The sequence below is a fragment of the Leiobunum rupestre genome, chromosome 2, assembly GCF_980474605.1.
Source record: "Leiobunum rupestre chromosome 2, qqLeiRupe1.1.hap1, whole genome shotgun sequence".
NCBI classification, from domain to species: Eukaryota; Metazoa; Arthropoda; class Arachnida; order Opiliones; family Sclerosomatidae; genus Leiobunum; species Leiobunum rupestre.
This window is the reverse complement of record NC_143385.1, coordinates 9,163,717-9,181,420: the sequence shown is the minus strand read 5'-3', so window position 1 is coordinate 9,181,420 and position 17,704 is coordinate 9,163,717. Positions and strand designations below refer to the sequence as shown.

At 36.1% G+C, this 17,704-nt stretch overlaps 2 protein-coding genes and 1 long non-coding RNA gene across 4 annotated transcripts; 1 reads left to right on the top strand and 2 right to left on the bottom strand.

Moving 5' to 3' along the window:
• Positions 1 to 1,890: 1,890 nt before the first annotated feature.
• Positions 1,891 to 3,642, bottom strand: LOC149956034 (uncharacterized). Its single transcript, XM_090164580.1, has 2 exons — positions 3,592 to 3,642; positions 1,891 to 3,531 (listed from the first exon to the last, which is right to left on the bottom strand). Exon 2 carries the CDS (start codon positions 3,504 to 3,506, stop codon positions 2,421 to 2,423), a length of 1,086 nt encoding a protein of 361 aa, XP_090020706.1. The 5' UTR covers positions 3,507 to 3,531; positions 3,592 to 3,642; the 3' UTR covers positions 1,891 to 2,420.
• LOC149956033 (uncharacterized) lies at positions 3,562 to 8,693 on the bottom strand. Its single transcript, XM_090164581.1, has 2 exons — positions 7,584 to 8,693; positions 3,562 to 3,659 (listed from the first exon to the last, which is right to left on the bottom strand). The coding sequence occupies exons 1-2, from the start codon at positions 8,646 to 8,648 to the stop codon at positions 3,642 to 3,644; spliced, it is 1,083 nt and encodes a 360-aa protein (XP_090020707.1). The 5' UTR covers positions 8,649 to 8,693; the 3' UTR covers positions 3,562 to 3,641.
• Positions 8,694 to 13,605: 4,912 nt separating this feature from the next.
• LOC149956032 (uncharacterized) lies at positions 13,606 to 17,147 on the top strand. 2 transcript variants are annotated; one of them, XR_016478458.1, is made up of 4 exons: positions 13,606 to 14,334; positions 15,870 to 15,979; positions 16,137 to 16,689; positions 16,820 to 17,147. It is a non-coding gene; the product is annotated as an uncharacterized LOC149956032 (long non-coding RNA). The 2 variants fall into 2 exon arrangements; XR_016478457.1 differs by having other exon boundaries at positions 13,608 to 14,334; positions 16,137 to 17,147.
• Positions 17,148 to 17,704: the final 557 nt, after the last annotated feature.

The following is a 17,704-nucleotide window of genomic DNA, read 5'->3' as shown; positions in this document are numbered from 1 at the left end:
CCATCCACCTCCACTTCTCTACAAAACGTTCCCGTACAACTCGCTCCTATCCCCGCCGAGCGCTCCATCCCCGCCGAGCGCTCCATCCCCCTCCACTTCTCTACAAAACGTTCCCGTACAACTCGCTCCTATCCCCGCCGAGCGCCCCATCCCCCTCCACTTCTCTACAAAACGTTCCCGTACAACTCGCTCCTATCCCCGCCGAGCGCCCCATCCCCCTCCACTTCTCTACAAAACGTTCCCGTACAACTCGCTCCTATCCCCGCCTAGCGCCCCATCCCCCTCCACTTCTCTACAAAACGTTCCCGTACAACTCGCTCCTATCCCCGTATAGCACCCCCCTACCCTCTCCCAACCCGTGGCTCATACCATGCCTCTTTCTCTTGCGCCCCCCCTCCTTTGAAACTTACTAAAGGATGAACGGACGGACAAAACTTTCCCATAGAACTCGCTGCTAAGAGAGCTACGCTCGCTTCGCTCAAAAAGGCCGTGATGCTACAAACGAGCATCTAGACGGCGTTTAGAATCTTACGGGATTCTTTGTCAAGTGTGAGTTCAAACATATCGTACAGCTTATTTATAAATAAACAGTTCATTACGTCACGTTTCAGCAAAAAAAAAACACACACACAATCGAGCAGGGTAAATGTATTTAAAGACGCGTTGCAATAGAGAGGGAAATACATTTGACCTGCTCGATTGTGTGTGTGGTTTTTTTTTTGATAACTAAATAGCCTGAGTTTTAATCAAGAACGATATTATTTTAAGAGCTTATAATCTTATCACCAAAAGCGGTAAATTATACAGATCGATGAGATATCTCTAAGGGAAATTAAATGACTTATAAAAAACTATATGCGCGTCGGTTGTACTGTAAATCGAATTGTAGTACTACACTGCAAATTGTAATATTAATTAATTAATTTCCTATAGAATCACGGTATAATATAGAAAACACAAATGAGATGTAGAGAACCTTATATAGATATTATTTTTATCTATATTTATGTCGAACTGAAACGACTAAAGTGCAAGGTGTGGTTACTGGGTATGAAGAGGCAGACATGGGCAACATCGCTAGTGATTTTTAGAGATTCACACTCACTCAAGAGTGAGAGTGGAACTAAATGAAAATCTTCACTCTTTCCGACATTCGCTTTTCGACGCTCGCCGAGCTCACTCTTCCTCAAAGAGTGAGATTAGTCAAGGTCGCTCATTTCACTCAAATTTCAAGTTTTCCGCAAAGAATATAAGTCGGGAAATTTTAATTCGTTCCAAAAAGTATATTTTAGCCTGCCTTCCCGTTGATAGATGGCACCACGCACTCCACTAAAGTCATTAATTTAAAATAAAATTAGAATTTCCCGCCTTCTGTTAACAGTCTGGAAAATTGATAACAGAGAAAGAGCTGACCTTGATTACCTTCACTCTTTTCCGGCAAGCTCACTCGGCGAGTGACGAAAAAGTGAGAACTCCACTCTCACGAGTGTAGTTTTTTATTAGGGAGTGGAGTGAGAAAAGTGGGGGGGGGGGGGTCACTCGCAAAAATTCACTCCGAGATTTGCCCAACTCTGCGAAGGGGTACATGATGAAGCGACGGGAGCCGAATTTAGGAGAGGGGTAGTAGCCTTAAGTTTGCCAACTCTTAGGTACTTTTTCCCTTTTTCCGAGTCAGTTGGCGAAATACTTCTTTGAAAAACAGGGTTCCTAGAAAAACTTCATTTTACCCACTAGATGTCATTTTGTCAGCTGACTAAAATATTTGTGGTTAGGCGGTGGGCTCCATCAATTCCTCCCCAAAGGGATGTCCCTGGCTGTAGAGAGCGAGTGAAGGCGAGCCAAATAATCGAAAAAATAAGCGAATATGATATTTTTTAAAATAACGGCGTTTATTTGAAAAGGCTAAGCCAAACTATACATGCAAATAGGGGTACGCGAACTTCAAGGTCATATCTTAAAGCTATTCTAGTTTTACTAGCTCAATGTTCGGAAGAGAGCAAAACAGCTACTCCAGCAACCAATCAGAACTCTCAAACCGCTTTGTTTAAAACAACCGATATTAACCAAATAAACAATAGAAGAAAGTGCAATTTAGTTAAATTAATTCAAATAATTACAATATAAATCAATTTACCCCAAATTAGGTTTAATGATTTATAATAAAAAGTACTGCTACTTCATGGAATTTAAAAAATGATTTTATTAAAATAAAATGATATAATCAGAATATTGTAGCGGCTGACGAAGGACTACGGTCCGAAAGCTCCCGATCATTTTATTTTAATAAAATCATTTTTTAAATTCCATGAAGTAGCAGTATTTTTTATTATAAATCATTACAACAAATTGAAATAGAACCATGGAACAAAATTTTAAAATTCAAGATTAGATTTAATGAGTTTCAATAAATTTCTTCAGCTTCAATGTTGTTTATTTTTCACCTGGAAAGTGTTGACATATTTTGCTCTCGAAGCATTCATTATTAAGGGAAGGTTGTCTAATTGTTTCATGAAATCTTCATCCGCCTGAGATTTGGAAATGACCGTTAAAGATTCTATTAAAAACTGTTCGTCGTATTCCAACTGTTTACAGAGCTCCTTCAATTCTTTTTCGATTTTTGGGTTATTTTCTTCTTGGAGGAAATACTCCAAGGGTATTTTGGATTTGGCGTAGCCGTTGAGGTTGTCGTCCCATCTTTGAACGTGAAGGGTCTGAACCGCGCCGTAATGACTGAAGTTGGCGATTAATTTCCCTTCGCGTAAGGAGTAGCCATACTGCATATTGTTCAGCAGGCAAAATATCGCGGAAATATCTGGCCTTTTGAACGAAGCCCCGACAAACACCGTTATCGTGAATACATCCACTCCCGTGACACTACGTTCAGCTTTGTCTTCCGGGTTGAATGAAACTTCTACGTAGTTTTCGTTCTTGCAGTCGTACTCCGCCCTTCGACCCTTCGGAAGTGAGACCACCGCGTAAGTAGGACTCTGGTTGTCCTTCATGACGATGATGGGTTTGTTGTTCAGAAAGGACATTTCGTAGAGAACGAATCCTTTTCTACCTTTCACTTCAAATTTCAAGGTTAACACGCAATGGTCGTTGAAATTAACTATGTAATAGCAATTGTCTTCCATCTCTTTGGTTAATTTGCGATTGAAGTCTTGAAAGTCGATGGTGGTTGAAGCAATGTAGAGCTTCTCATTAAGATGCGGATAGGTTTTCTCTAGAATTTCTTTTAGTTTCAGAGCTCGACCAATGCAGTCGGGTCGTGTCTCATTGAGGTACGTTTTTGGCCTGTACCGTTCAGTGAACTCAACCAAAGACGATTTCTGCTTTTTAAACTCTTGGTAGAAATGGACGAAATCCGTGAATCGGTCGTGGTCGTGATTGAAAGTCACCTGGTCCATTAATGGCTTACAATCAGAGACAAAACGAAGAAGCTCAGCCAATGACTCAAACCGAGTCATTGGAACTGTGTAGTCCCAAGATTTAAAACTTATATCCATCTTTGTTACTTTCGGAGGTACTTAACTATAAAATCCAATTAATGGTATACGACTCTAACGCTTACAGTTCAATAATTTGAAATACCGAAAAGATAATTTCTAAGTATGCTGCCACGGCTTGTTTTATCTCGGTTATCATACGGCCTTGCCTCCCTAACGAAAGAGATATGAATATTAGAGGCAGCTGGAAAAGAAGGAAACTTAGAAAGATGACGTCACTATACCCATACACTCTTGTACGAGCATTTTCTTCCCACCAATATTACCTCGCTCCTCCTTTCATTTTCTCTACAGGCAGTCGCCAAGGACGTGATCTATCTAGCTTTTTTTGGAGCAATTGTCGGATTGACGTTAAGTAGCCATTTTTTTCAACAGATGTCACTAGCGTCAAAATTAAAACAAGATGCTCAAGCTAAACTTGGACGCGGCAGTTTTTCGTCTCGATGTGGCTGACGGTTTTTTTGACGCCACTATGTTAACTTAACAAACAACTACGTTAGGGGATTTTTCCTCCCGTAGGCGGGGCCAGAGCCATCAGAGTGATCTTACCATACGGGATACGGCAGAATAAGCATTCCAAGTAGAGGTATGGATTCCTGGCGGGACATAATAATATCGTTCATGTTGATTGGCTCGTTTGTAAATTTGACAATAACTTAAAAAATAGTAATTTTATATGAGATACATAATTTAGGTTAAAGTCCACTAACAAGGAGACGACCCGAGGTGTTACACACCGATTTCGTTCAAACTCGAGGGATTGGTAGACCTTCATGTAACTTGAAAAATCCTAAAGGGAATTTATTCAATGGCAACGAAAAATGTTTTTGACAACATAAAATTGAAATTTTTCCTATTTAAGCCATGTCGGTTCATTTTCACCCATTTGGTTCAAATTGATCAAAATGTGATCAATTTTGATTTTTTTCGTCAATTTTTAAAATTTTTTTTTATAATTTTGGTATTTAAAATTTTTTTTTTTAATTTTTTAAAATCTTTGGCATCGGTCCAAATCCCATGTTATTTTCAATGGGAAAATTTCCATTTCATGTTGTCAAAAACATTTTTCGTTATTGCATAAATTTTAATTTTGAACCGAGCATAAGGGGGGGGGGGCAATTTCAAATACATTCGTTCCCCGCAGCAAATTGTTTGGGTGGGGCATTGAACCACAAGTACCCCCTGGTTCCTACGCCCCTGCAAAGACCAGTATCAAACGAACGAAAGTCGATGAATAGTCTTAGTCGATAGCTACGCCGCAAAATTTTCGTTTTGAAAATGAAAACATTTGAGAGAGTTGGCCGTTTTTGGTCTATCGAAATCGGGCAGCCTTGGGCCTGTGTCTCCATACCGAAAATGGCCGACGATTACGCCGCCGAAAACATTTTACTAAACTGATCGGCGGCGTTTTTGACCGTTATTTTGAATTATCGACTAACACTATTCACGAATTTTAAGTTCCAAACGTCTCTACAAACAGAAAGAGGCTAAAAATTAAGAGTTTCGGGTCATTCGCCATTTAAAATATAACAAGATCAATTTGATCGAAGAGACTTCATGTAAAAACTAGTGCAACTAAGCATGAGAAGAATGTAGTCCAGAATTGGTAGGCACGTCGAACGAAATAGCGCCATAGACGCACACGCAAATTTTCTGGTTCTACGAGTGAGACCACGTATAATCACTTGCTTGTACACTATGTACAATAAGGTGTCTTAATTTTTATTTGGTCAAAATACACCTATTTTTCCGAGATACAAGTGGTAATAAAAAATAAAAAATAAATGTATTTGACGCTTTGATACAATTAATATTTGTAAAACATTTTAATATTAATATTATTAAAAATTATTTCAAATACTATTTGTAAAATATTTCAATATATATATTATTAACAATTATATCAAATACTATTTAAAAAGAAATTCAAATCAAATACTATTTAAATAGAAGATCAAATCCAATACTATTTAAATAAAACATCAAATCAAATACTATTTACATAGAAAATCAAATCAAATACTTTTTAAATAGAAAATCAAATCAAATACTATTTAAATAGAATATCAAATCAAATTCTATTTAAATAGAAAATCAAATCAAATACTATTTAAATAGAAAATCAAATCAAATACTATTTAAATAGAAAATCAAATCAAATTCTATTTAAATAGAAAATCAAATCAAATACTATTTAAGGAAAATTTTATCGTTCTTAATATGAATTACTATTATTTTAACTTACCCTCGCCCCAGCAGAACCGAGAGCATCTGTATAGACTGTATTTACTTCTTAAGTGCTAACCTATTTCGTATGTACGGAGAATCAGGGTCATTTCAATTAAGAACGAATTTGCCAGGACTGCTTAGAGTTTCAGCATTGTAAGTAATAAAAACGTACTTCAATTCAAATAAGTTAAGTCTAAAGAATAAGGAGATTAAAATAAATAACGATTAATTCAACGATTAGTTCAAAGTACCGCATTTTTTTCTAACTAGGGTGTAGTTGAATCTGTCATACAACTAAAAGGTTAGTGAGAGGCATTTAGGGAATTGCTTTAATTAATTAATTGCTAATTAATTAGCGTTTAAACCAAAACTTCACGGAAATAATTCACCGAATTTCAAACATTTTTCTACCAACTTCTTTAGAAACTATGTGGAAAGTTAATAAGTTAAACTACTCGGATTTGAGACTAAGAGTATTCGTCCTTCATAAAAGCTTAGGTTTTCGGATATCGTTTTCACGTATTGCAGTTATACTTTTTTAATAATAGGCTTTATAAAGGTTTGGAAAATTACGCTACAAATACCATTTCACAAACAGCAAAATTTGCGCTCGATTATCTTTATCAGCTGTTTTCTAAGTTAACGCAGTAAAAATTGTATTTATACAAATCACAAAAATTTACTTTCAAAGCATATGTAATGACGTAACATAACATGTATGTATATCGTGAAATATCTTTTGAAAAAGAGACCTTGGACTCGTCCAAATACTAGGAATTATTAACGACAAATTTTTGAAGATATCTCGAGAAATTCTCATATTTCTTAGTATTTTGCCTAAGCCCTGATTCAGGCCTTTCAAATGAGAACTACTAAGACTGCTAAAAATCTTAGCCTCGTAAGTTGAAAAACATGTACACATTTGCAATTTTTATTATTTAATTCTTAAGTATGTGAAGCTATCGAGGGGCTAACCACTCTTAGAAAGTCTGTACACCGGATTACGCTTAGATTAGCACTGCCAAAGGCAGGGACTTCAAAGATTACGCGTAATCCCATTAGTACAGTCAAAGGTACGGCTCTGTACACCGATTACGCGGAGTGATCAGCCCCTCGGAAGCTATCAACAATAAAGATTATTCGAAATATTTTACTGAAAACCTGTGCGCCAAAGAACCGCGTTATTTCAAAAACGAATTTGACCTTTCATTTATTATATAGTTATTGTATATTAAATAAATTTAGGCTGTAATTAAAATTGAAAATAACGATTCTAATTTTACCATCAGTGAAATTTACATATAATTGTAGTATCTTTAATAGAAGTTTACACAGACAGATGTTTGTAAAACCGCATTAGATAAAGTCATTATTTACTAAGTTAAAAGGAATTCTGGAGCTGTCAAATAGAAAGTTAAATCTTGAAGACATTTCACTTCAAAGTACCGCGAATCATATGGTCTTCCCCAAAATATCATTTAACATGCAGACTTTTTCATTGCAAAAGTCGATCGGCAGCTCTGCTATCGGCAAACACGGATTATATTACAGTGCACCGCTTTTATTGTTTTGTACAATGAGTTGCTACTCCCTGGTTGTTATTTTTTTAATAATTATTCTAATCGTCATGTCTGCAAGATACTGGTGCCATATATAACCTATCTAAAGCCAACTAAGCTATTTAGGTAATTTTAATATTTCCCCCCATAGAAACTATTTCTGCACAATATAGACTAATACACGTAAGCAGTAAAACTTAAATAATTTCTTGATTTAAGACTATTAATTTCTTTTTCGCGTCAATAATGTACATTAAAATCTTCCACTTCAAAATTGTTTATTTTTCACCTGGAAGGTTTGGACATATTCTTCCCTCGAAGCCTTCATTATTAAACGCAGTTCAGCTAATTCTTTTATAAAGTCCTTATCCGCCTGAGATTTGGATATGGTTGATAAACATTCTCTTAAAACTTGTTCGTCAAGTTCCATACGCTTAGAGAGTTCCTTGAATTCTTTTTCAATTTCTGGGTTCTTTTGGTTTTGTAGAAAATACTCAACAGGTATCTTAAATTTAGCGTAGCCGTTCAGGGTTGGGTCCCACCTTTGAAGGTGGTAGATTTGAACCTCGCCGTAATGACTGAAGTTGGCGATTAGTTTCCCTTTGCGTAAGGAGTAGCCATACTGCATATTGTTCAGCAGGCAGAAAGTGGCGGATATATCTAACCTTTTAAAGCAGGCCCCGACAAATACCGTTATCGTGAATACATCCACTCCCGTGACACTGCGTTGGGCTTTTTCTTCCGGGTTGAGTGAAACTTCTACGTAGTTTTCGTTCTTGCAGTCGTACTCCGCCCTTCGACCCTTTGGAAGTGAGACCACCGCGTAACTAGGACTCTGGTTGTCCTTCATGACGATGATGGGTTTGTTGTTCAGAAAGGACATTTCGTAGAGAACGAATCCTTTTCTACCTTGCACTTCAAATTTAAGGGTTAACACGCAGTGGTCGTTGAAATGAACGATGTAGCAGCAATTGTCTTCCATTTCCTTGGTCAATTTGCGATTGAAGTCTTGGAAGTCAAGAGTGGTTGAGGCAATGTAAAATTTCTCTTTTAGATGAGGGTACACGTTTTCGAGAATACCTTTCAGTTTCAGAGCCCGGCCAATGCAGTCGGGTCGGGTCTGGTTGAGGTACGTTTTGGGTTTATACTGTTCCGTGAACTTCACCAATGGCATTGTCTGCTTTTTAAACTCCTGGTAAAAGTTGACGAAAAACGTGAAACGGTCGTGGTCGTGATTAAAAATAACTTGGTCCATTAATGATTGACAATCGGAGACAAAGCCAAGCAATTCGGCCAATGACTTGAACCTAGTCAGTGGAACTGTATAGTCCCAAGACTTAAAACTTAAATCCATTTTGTTTTGTTGGACGCGCCCTTAACCAAAAGTCAGTTTTTAAGAGACGAATCTAACCGTTGAGTTGAATAAATTTCAAGACTTCTGCTGGTTTAATCGCTGTTTTATGGCCTTGTCTTTCGAATGTGATAAGAAAATTCAGAAGCAATGAAATGAGAAGCTGGAAGGAAACTTGGAACCTTTCCAAAATACAAAAACGCTTTTTCGAAAAGGTTTTTACATCCTTATTTCAGTTCACTATGAATCAGTTCAGTTCGAACGATGACTTTCTGTTCGAGTTGAATTAATATTATAAGCTTGTTTTGAAAGTATAATACTATAGGAAAAACTATCGTCATGCACGCGTTAGTTTGTTACTTGTTATTTGAATAAATTGCAGAGATTTACACCCAAAAGTGTATAATTTTTTACCAATTTTCCTAATCCTTGGTTCTGTCAAGAATGTATTGAAGTTTACCTGGGGATTCCCTTTTTAAAAACCACCTCGAATATATAATATATACTAGATGTCGTTACCGTATTAATCGAAACAAGTTGAGTAAGTAACAAAATCTAGCCTAAAAGGTGTGGCAAATTGGGCGCTTCTCGTGTTGATTGGCTTTTCGTAATCAGTTGATTATTATCTTTTTAAACAAGTGGTTTCGGGAAGCCAATAGATGGCAGACAACTCGCGTTTCGCTTAAGTCCCCGGAAAGTGCTTCCACCTAGGAGTGCTTTTAGAAGCATTTTTGTAAACCTTTTTACACTTTTTTTTTATACAGCCGCCACTTGCTCTATAATTTTTGGTTTTCCTTATGTTATCCTTCTGAAAGTTATAAGTAATTTTAAATACAAAGGTTTTCATTGAGCTTAGTTTTAGCTCGCTTTGAAAACGCAACCAACTGCTCACGCTTTAAAAACATTGTAGAAAGCACATTGTAGAAACCACCTAAAACTATCATTTTCGAGCTTAAGTTTTAATAATAATATCTTGTACCCCCATGAACTCAAGTCTCCCCAAAGTATTGCGATTTTAGTTTAAAGGAAAAGTCCAGGTTCGGTAAAGCTTGGGTCTATTTGAAAGATCATGTCGAAATATACTCAAAAATATCAGTCCTAAAATAGTATCTTTTTTTAATGACAAGAAATTAATTTTTAAACGAGACAAATTTACCCGCCAAGCGAGCTGCCATTTTCTTCCGTCTACCATCCGCAGACCGCACGCGGAGCAAGCGCGCGCAGGGAACAGAGCGCTGTTATAGCGCGAACAGCGCTTGATTAAAGTCCTAAAACGTCACCGCGAAACAAAATGGCAGATCGCTTGGCGGGCAAATTTCGCTCGTTTAAAAATTAATTTCTCGTCATTAAAAAAAGATACAATTTTACGACTGATATTTTTGAGTATATTTAAACATGATCTTTCAAATAGATCCAAGTTTTACCCAACCTGGACTTTTCCTTTAAGTAAAAGTACAAAAATCTTGCCATACATTTCTTATATTTCGGGTGACTTGATATCTTTTGAAACCATTAAAGGTGGTTACATGAAAATTAATAATAGCTTTACATTATCATTTCGTACCTGGATGGTAGCAGTTAAGAAACAAATTGAAGTATCAATTAGTACAGTTCCTCAAGTTTGGTTTTTTATTATAATTCAATACGATACAATACAATAAAATACAATACAATATAATATTTATAACGTAATGTAATGTAACGTCATATAACGTATTATGACGTATTCTAACGTATTATAACGTAATACAATACTATACAAAATAATATAATATATTATTAATAATTATAACGTAATGTAACGTAGAGTAACGTATTGAAACGTAATGTAACGTAATGTACCTTAATGTACCGTAACATAACGTAGCGTAAAGTAATGTAACGAAATGTAACGTAATGTCACATAATGTACTGTAATGTAACGCAATGTAACGTATGGTAACGTAATGTAATCTAGTGTCACGTAATGTCACTTAATGTAACGCAATGTAACGTAATGTAACGTAATGTAACGTAATGCAATGTAATGTCACGGAATGTCACGTAATGTCACGTAATGTACTGTAATTTAACGCAATGTAACATATGGTAACGTATGGTAACGTAATGTAACGTATTGTAACATAATGTAACGTAATGTAACGTAATGTAACGTAATGTAACGTAATGTAACGTAATGTAACATATTATAACGTATTATAAAGTAATATAACATATATTAAAGTAATAGGTCGTAATACAATACAATACAGTATAATATACGATTTAACAGTTTATCTATAATATTTATAATTTATAATAATGATCATAATACAGGGTGTTAACTAAAAAACGATACAGAGTCAATTACTCAAAATGTGTTTTAGGTAAGAATTTGAAATTTGCAGGTTACATAGAGGGTGCAGGGGGACAAATGACAATGAAAATTTCAATGACCTTGAACCAGCTCTTCAAGGCCATTCAAATTTTATCTCTAGAACCATTAGAATTAGAAGAATGGTTCCAATTGGAAATGTGTTCTACGTTTAATTTTAAGTCTAAACAGATTTGACATGATCTAATTTGACCAATGGGAAGCCGAGAAATGTTAGACCAAAAACCATAAGGTCGTGTGTGGTATTCTAATCAAGACACGACATTTAACGGCTTATAAATCGAAAACTACCAGAACTAATGGATCAAATTTGTCATGACACTCTAAACTGAGTGGGGGAGTTGGAACTTATGATGACCTTGAAACATTAGTTCAAGGTCATTCAAAATTTATCTCGAGAACCATTAGGATTAGGAGAATGGTTTCAATTAGAAAAATGCCCACCAAGGTTTTTTAAGTCAAATTACCTTTCACCTGAGGTAAATAAATCAATAAGACTCCAAAATAAACATTAATTAATTGTTTTAAGACTTACCAAGTGTTTTTATTAACTTTTTGAATTTAAATTTTTTAAACACAAAAGAAACGAAACAAGTAATTAAAATAAATAAGCAACTAATAAACGTAAGAATTATTTACAAATAATTTAAATAAATAAATTAATAATGAAAAAACTAAAGATTAAATTTCCCAATTCTGCCTGAGCTTCTCTGGTACTACGGTGGGGATTTGCATTAAAATACGCTAAGACATCGACGTCTAAGTTGCCTACTTAGTTTTGTAGTCCTTTACTTTTAAAAATACTTGGTACGTCTGAAATTAATTAATTAACGTTTATTTTGGAGTTTTATTGGTTTATTTACCTCGGGTAAAAGGTAATTTGACTTAAAAAACCATGGCGGGCATTTTCCTAATTGAAACCATTCTCCTAATCCTAATGGTTCTCGAAATAAATTTTGAATGACCTTGAACTAATGTTACAAATTTCGACCAACCCCACTCAGTTTAGAGTGTCACGACAATTTTGATCCGTTAGATCTGATAGTTTTTATAAGCCGTTAAATGTCGTGTTTTGAGTAGAATACCACACACCACTTTATGGTTTTTGGTCTAACATTTCTCGGCTTCCCATTGGTCATATTATATCGGGTCAGAGCTGTTTTGACTTAAAATTAAACGTAGAACACATTTCCAATTGGAACCATTCTTCTAATTCTAATGGTTCTCCAGATAAAATTTGAATGACCTTGAAGACCTGGTTCAAGGTCATTGAAATTTTCACTGTCATTTGTCCCCCTGCACCCTCTATGTAACCTGCAAATTTCAAAATCATACCTAAAACACATTTCGAGTAATTGGCTCTGTATCGTTTTTTAGTTAACACCCTATGACTATGGGCTGTATTTTACTCAAAACAGTTCTCCGAAGTTTAATTTATCCACCTCATCTAAACAATTTCCGCAAACAACGTTTCACCCAAAATTATAGTTTTATTCCATGAAATTTTAAATTTTCCAACCATTTATACTGATTAAGATTTCATGGAATGCTTTATTTAATTATTTACTTCTATTATGATTTAGTTTTTCAAATTACTTTTGAAAAAAGCACTTTCTTGATAATATCTTTTATCATCGGAGATATTAACAACCTGGTTTAATTTCTTATCCACAGCCGCTTCCATCGTTAGTTGTCAAAAATTAGGCTTAGGGAAATAAGATTTTAAGGCACGTAACGAAACATATTTCATTTGAAATTTTTTAATTACAAGTCTGTGAATTTAACAAACCCTCATAGTGAAATGTACATGGTCTGTTAAGACTACAAGAGGAGCTACTCGTAAATTTTAGGAGGGAATACATAAATATTTTAAGTGGCTCAATTGCTACCACTGCATCAGTTACGAAGTAACCCAAGAAAGCCTTACTCTTAGAGTTGGGCAAAACTCTGAGTTAATTTTTGCGAGTGATTTTCCCCCCACACCTTTCTCACTTCACTCCTGAGAGTGGAGATTTCACTTTTTCGACAATCGCCGAGTGAGCTCGCGGGAAAAGAATGAAGGTGGTCAAGGTCAGCTCTTTCACTCTTATCAATTTTCAACACTTAAAAGAAGGCGGGAAATTCGAATTCGAATTAAAATTAATGACTTTATTGGAGTGCGTGGTGCCATCTATGAACGGGAAGGGAGGCTAAAATATACTTTTTTTTTGTTTGCCGCAAAGAATATGAGTGAAATGAGTTACCTTGACTAATCTCACTCTTTGAGGCAGAGTGAACTCGGCGAGTGTCGAAAAGCGAATGTGGGAAAGAGTTAAGATTTTTATTTAGTTCCACTCTCACTCTTGAGGGAGTGAATATCTAAAAATCACTAGCGATTTTGCCCATGTCTGCCTAACGTAGCTCATGTTCTAGTGTTCTTCACCTTGGCAGAGCAGATTTTCTAAAAAAGTTGAATCTTGAAAAATATGCACCGGAAGAAAGTATACTTTATTCTTATAAAAATCATATGAATCCGTAATTTCAATACTAAAATTTTAGATTTTTTTTCTAAAATCCTAATATATTTTTGGATCTGTGATTTGGGAGCCGAGAGAGCTGGTGGCCTGTGTGGTTCCATGTAGCACAGAAAAACGTGGGAGCAGAAATTAGACATCTTGTGACGTAGTTTTTATTGTAGGGCGCAGCTAGAGTTAGTTCAAATTAGCCGCTCGATCGGCAATAAATCTGACGTCACTAGTAAAAGAGATCTGAATCGATGACCCTCAGCGGGTTCACAGGGTGTTTGTTTTCTATATAGCTTCACAATGAAATACAAATACTTTTCATATTTCAGTTTATAGATTTGAATATGTTCGAGCAGAGTATATGTAAAATGTGTAAATATGATGCTAGTTTAAAGGGAATATAACCTCAGGTTTTTTCGTGTGTAACACCAACACTTCGACCATTTCCCGCTCCCTCCTATGGCTTCAGATATTTTTGGCGCTGGTTAGTGATTTCCCGCCTAATTTGTTGACATAAAAAACATAAAAAAACCTTAAAAAAGACTTGAGGTTATATTCCCTTTAATAACTTCACATGTGGCCCAGAAAATTAAAAACAAACAACATGTAGATCAATATCATGTTTTTATGGGTACCAGCCTGTAGAACAAACTGGCCTTAAAAAAACCACCCTACATTTTTTATACACAACCACCCACGATAATGATAGCCCATGGTTTTTAGTTCTAAGAGTTTTTAACGGTCAAGTGAAACAGTAAGTCAGTGAATGTTCATGGTCTCAAGTTCTCCAGCTTGTTCTTCGTCCGGGAAAGTAAGTATATACAAAACTCTCAGCTTTTATTTTGGATTGGCTCTAATCATAAGGGTTTCTGTAACCACCGAAATTTTAAATACGTTTCGGAAGATATATTGAGTATAAGAATGGGTCATTTGGGTGTAACTAACCTCTCTACAGATTTACAGAAAATATTTTGTGATATTTGCTTGTAATATTATATTTCACAGTTCCCGTGATACTATTGTACCTCCAATGAGGCCCTAAATGGGTTAGTGTACAATAACTAGTGGCTTAACCGGGGAGTTTGGGTCCGGCTCTTGTAACCCTAAAGGGCGGTGGCGCACTGGGAGATGTTAGCTCTGATCAAATGTTCCCATGTCCACCTAAGACAGGTAGGGGCTGGAAACTGAGCTTCGGCTCAGGCTAACGGAGAGGGTCCGTGCAAACTGGCCGCCTCGGCGGATTGGGTAGCCTGTTGTGAGACGGTGGGCCTCCGTATGAGGGCACGGCGGTCCTGTTTCCCGGCCTTTTGGGGAACACCGAAATATCCGGTGCCAGCTGCCCCGGGTTATGTCGACCGTTGTATGCCCGTCGTTGCCCTTTAGGAGCTCTCTCCAGAGGGTTGGACTCTTTACCTACGTAGGCAGGGTGTCGGCTGGAGTTGCTTTACCATCCACTCTTAATCCCACTGCTGGGGGAATTGGTCCACCCATTTCTGCACTTTGTGCTGGGTTGAGTAGTAGGGTACTACTACCCTAGCTGTATTTGACGCTTGTCCGGGCTAGGAGACGCTGGCATAGGGCATTATGATGATAGGCCTCCAGTGGTATAGCCCCTGTTGCTAGGTACACCAGGCTATAAATTCTGACACACTGTACCCTCAATGAATAATTTGAACTTATAGACGTTGATAAGCTACATAGAGACCTCCAGCGGAATTTCATTAAATGAAAAGTGGTAGGCTAAATATAATCAAACCATCAAATATTTAATTCTAAATAAGAATAATTACTCCTAAATATTATTAAATTGCTATAAAATATGAAATCCGATCATGTATGAAAGAAATGTTTTTAATAATAATAAGCTCTTTCGAATCCAGACAGGTCAATTTGGTGGTAAAGAATGGAGTATGATTAAAAAACAACTAAAATTGTAACTGATCAGTCTAAAGGCGGCAAACTAGTAAATAGTAAGTAATATACTATAGAGACAGATACTTCATGGTTTAAAATAAACTTTTATTAAAAAGAATATTGGGTAAAAAAGTGTATTTTAAACCACGAAGTATCTGTCTCTATAGTATATTACTTACTATTTACTAGTTTAAATTAACCATGGTTAAATTTTGCGTTTATGACTAAAGGCGACAAATTCTGATAAGTCTTATAAATACGTTTCATGTTAAAACTTAAAATTTTCTGTAAGGATAATTTAAAAAAATGTTTCAAAACCAATTAAATATAGAAAGGGAATTTATTGACTAATGACTTTTCAGCCAACTGATGAGTTTTAAATTACAAGATCCGCTGAAGTTTTGCTTGGACTAAACAATTTATTTGTTTCAGAAGTCGTGTTTTCTGCCACTTTTTTTCTTATTTTTCTCGACAAAAGTCCTTCAGTATCTTGGACGAAGCAGCTTCTCCCAATCGAAGACCACAAAGTGAAACATAAGCAGGTATCCATTGTGAATAGTTACTTCTTTTACCTACGGTGATTATATCAGGTATATCAAAATTTTAGAGATTTCATTTCTTAAAAGTACTATCTACCCATTTCATTTTATTTTGACAAAACCTATTGACCCATTCATTACAGAATTCTGTTCTTTTCAGGTCGACTTAGTAATCCAAGCATAATGGACCTCCAGTGACTATCAGTATCGCGGATGTCGTGCTACTGATGTTACGAGTGACCCAAAAGGTGGTCGTCAATTTGAAAGTTGCAACTAAGTTCCCTCCTTTTTGGTTACGACAAGCAAGCAGTGCTGTTCTGGTCATTCTATAAAACTAACGTTGGTAACAGATGTTGACGTTAGAATTCTACTTATACTCCCATTTGGAAATTGAAAAAAAAACTGTTTAGTTTTAACCCAGGCTAACATTTTGTAAGCTTTTTATGATTTTTAACAAGTTGTGTTTATTTTATCGTGGGAGTTTTTACTTGTTGTCCAATTTTTAGGTTTTCTTTTTTATGATTTTTTTTGTTAACGGCAAGAATAACGTTCGTGTATCGCCGTTTTTCTAGCGCTTTCTTTTTCCTTTGCATTAAATTCCGAATCGTTCGAATCTTAAATGACTTAATTTTTTACACACACTGTGGATAGCACTTGAGGATAACCTTGCACCACACTACATCAGGGAAGTGGTGGATTTACCAAAAGGCCGAGTAGGTTGGAGACTTTTGGGTCTTAAGAGCGTCCTAATAAAGCTTAATCCTACTGTATCAGGATTTCCAGCGATCCTAATAGTCCTATAATTAACTATACTTAATCTTGTTTCCTATAATTTTGAAATAGCCCGACCAAGAATTGATCATTCCCCGGCAGCGCTCGCTGTGATAAAATCCGTTTAATTTTGTCCGTGTGTACAGTCATGTTCCCGAGCGCCAGAACAACGGAAAAAGGTGGTAAAACGAGAAAATTGAGAAAATCAGGAAAACACTGCCCGTGTGAACCAGCCTTAAGAAGGTACAAAACAAACACTCCAAGGAGTATAATATTTCCATTCTTGACCTACTAGGAGTAATATCACAGACTGGAAACGGCTTCAAATCTTGGAAGTCTTGAACACTTCGTCTAGTACTCTAGATGTCAAATTTTGTTTAGAAACCGACTTCTCGAGTATCGCACTACGCATATCTTCATATTTTCTAAGGAACTGTTTCGTCAACCTCCTTGATTTATTGTATTATTTTTACGAGTAGTGTCTGATTAAAAACATAGCTACGTCTCGCGTCGTGCTATCGTTTGTATCTATTAACTGAGGGAATAAATGAGGCCCGTGTTTTACAATTTAACGGTTAGTTTGTTTAACAAATTTTAAAACTTCAGTCTTCAGAGATTCAGGTAATGATTTGTGTTATAATTGTTCATACTATTACAATTTTATGTATAAGAACGATGAACGGTTTCGGAACTTTCGGTTAATGGACTGATCCGACTGAAAATAGTTGTTAAGCCGATTAAAAGCTATTATATTTTCTGGAGAGGCTCTCCCCCCTACCGCCCAACTACCCACACGGGCCGTACACTAACTGTCGTTTTTTCGAAGAACCAGAAAGATTTATTGGCATCTCTAGTAAATAGGGCCTTTTCATAATGTAGGTGGCAATGATGTAGTCACCAGTTGCTTTAAGATTTAGGAAAAAGAGTGGTGTGATGTTCTGTTCTTCAAGATTTATT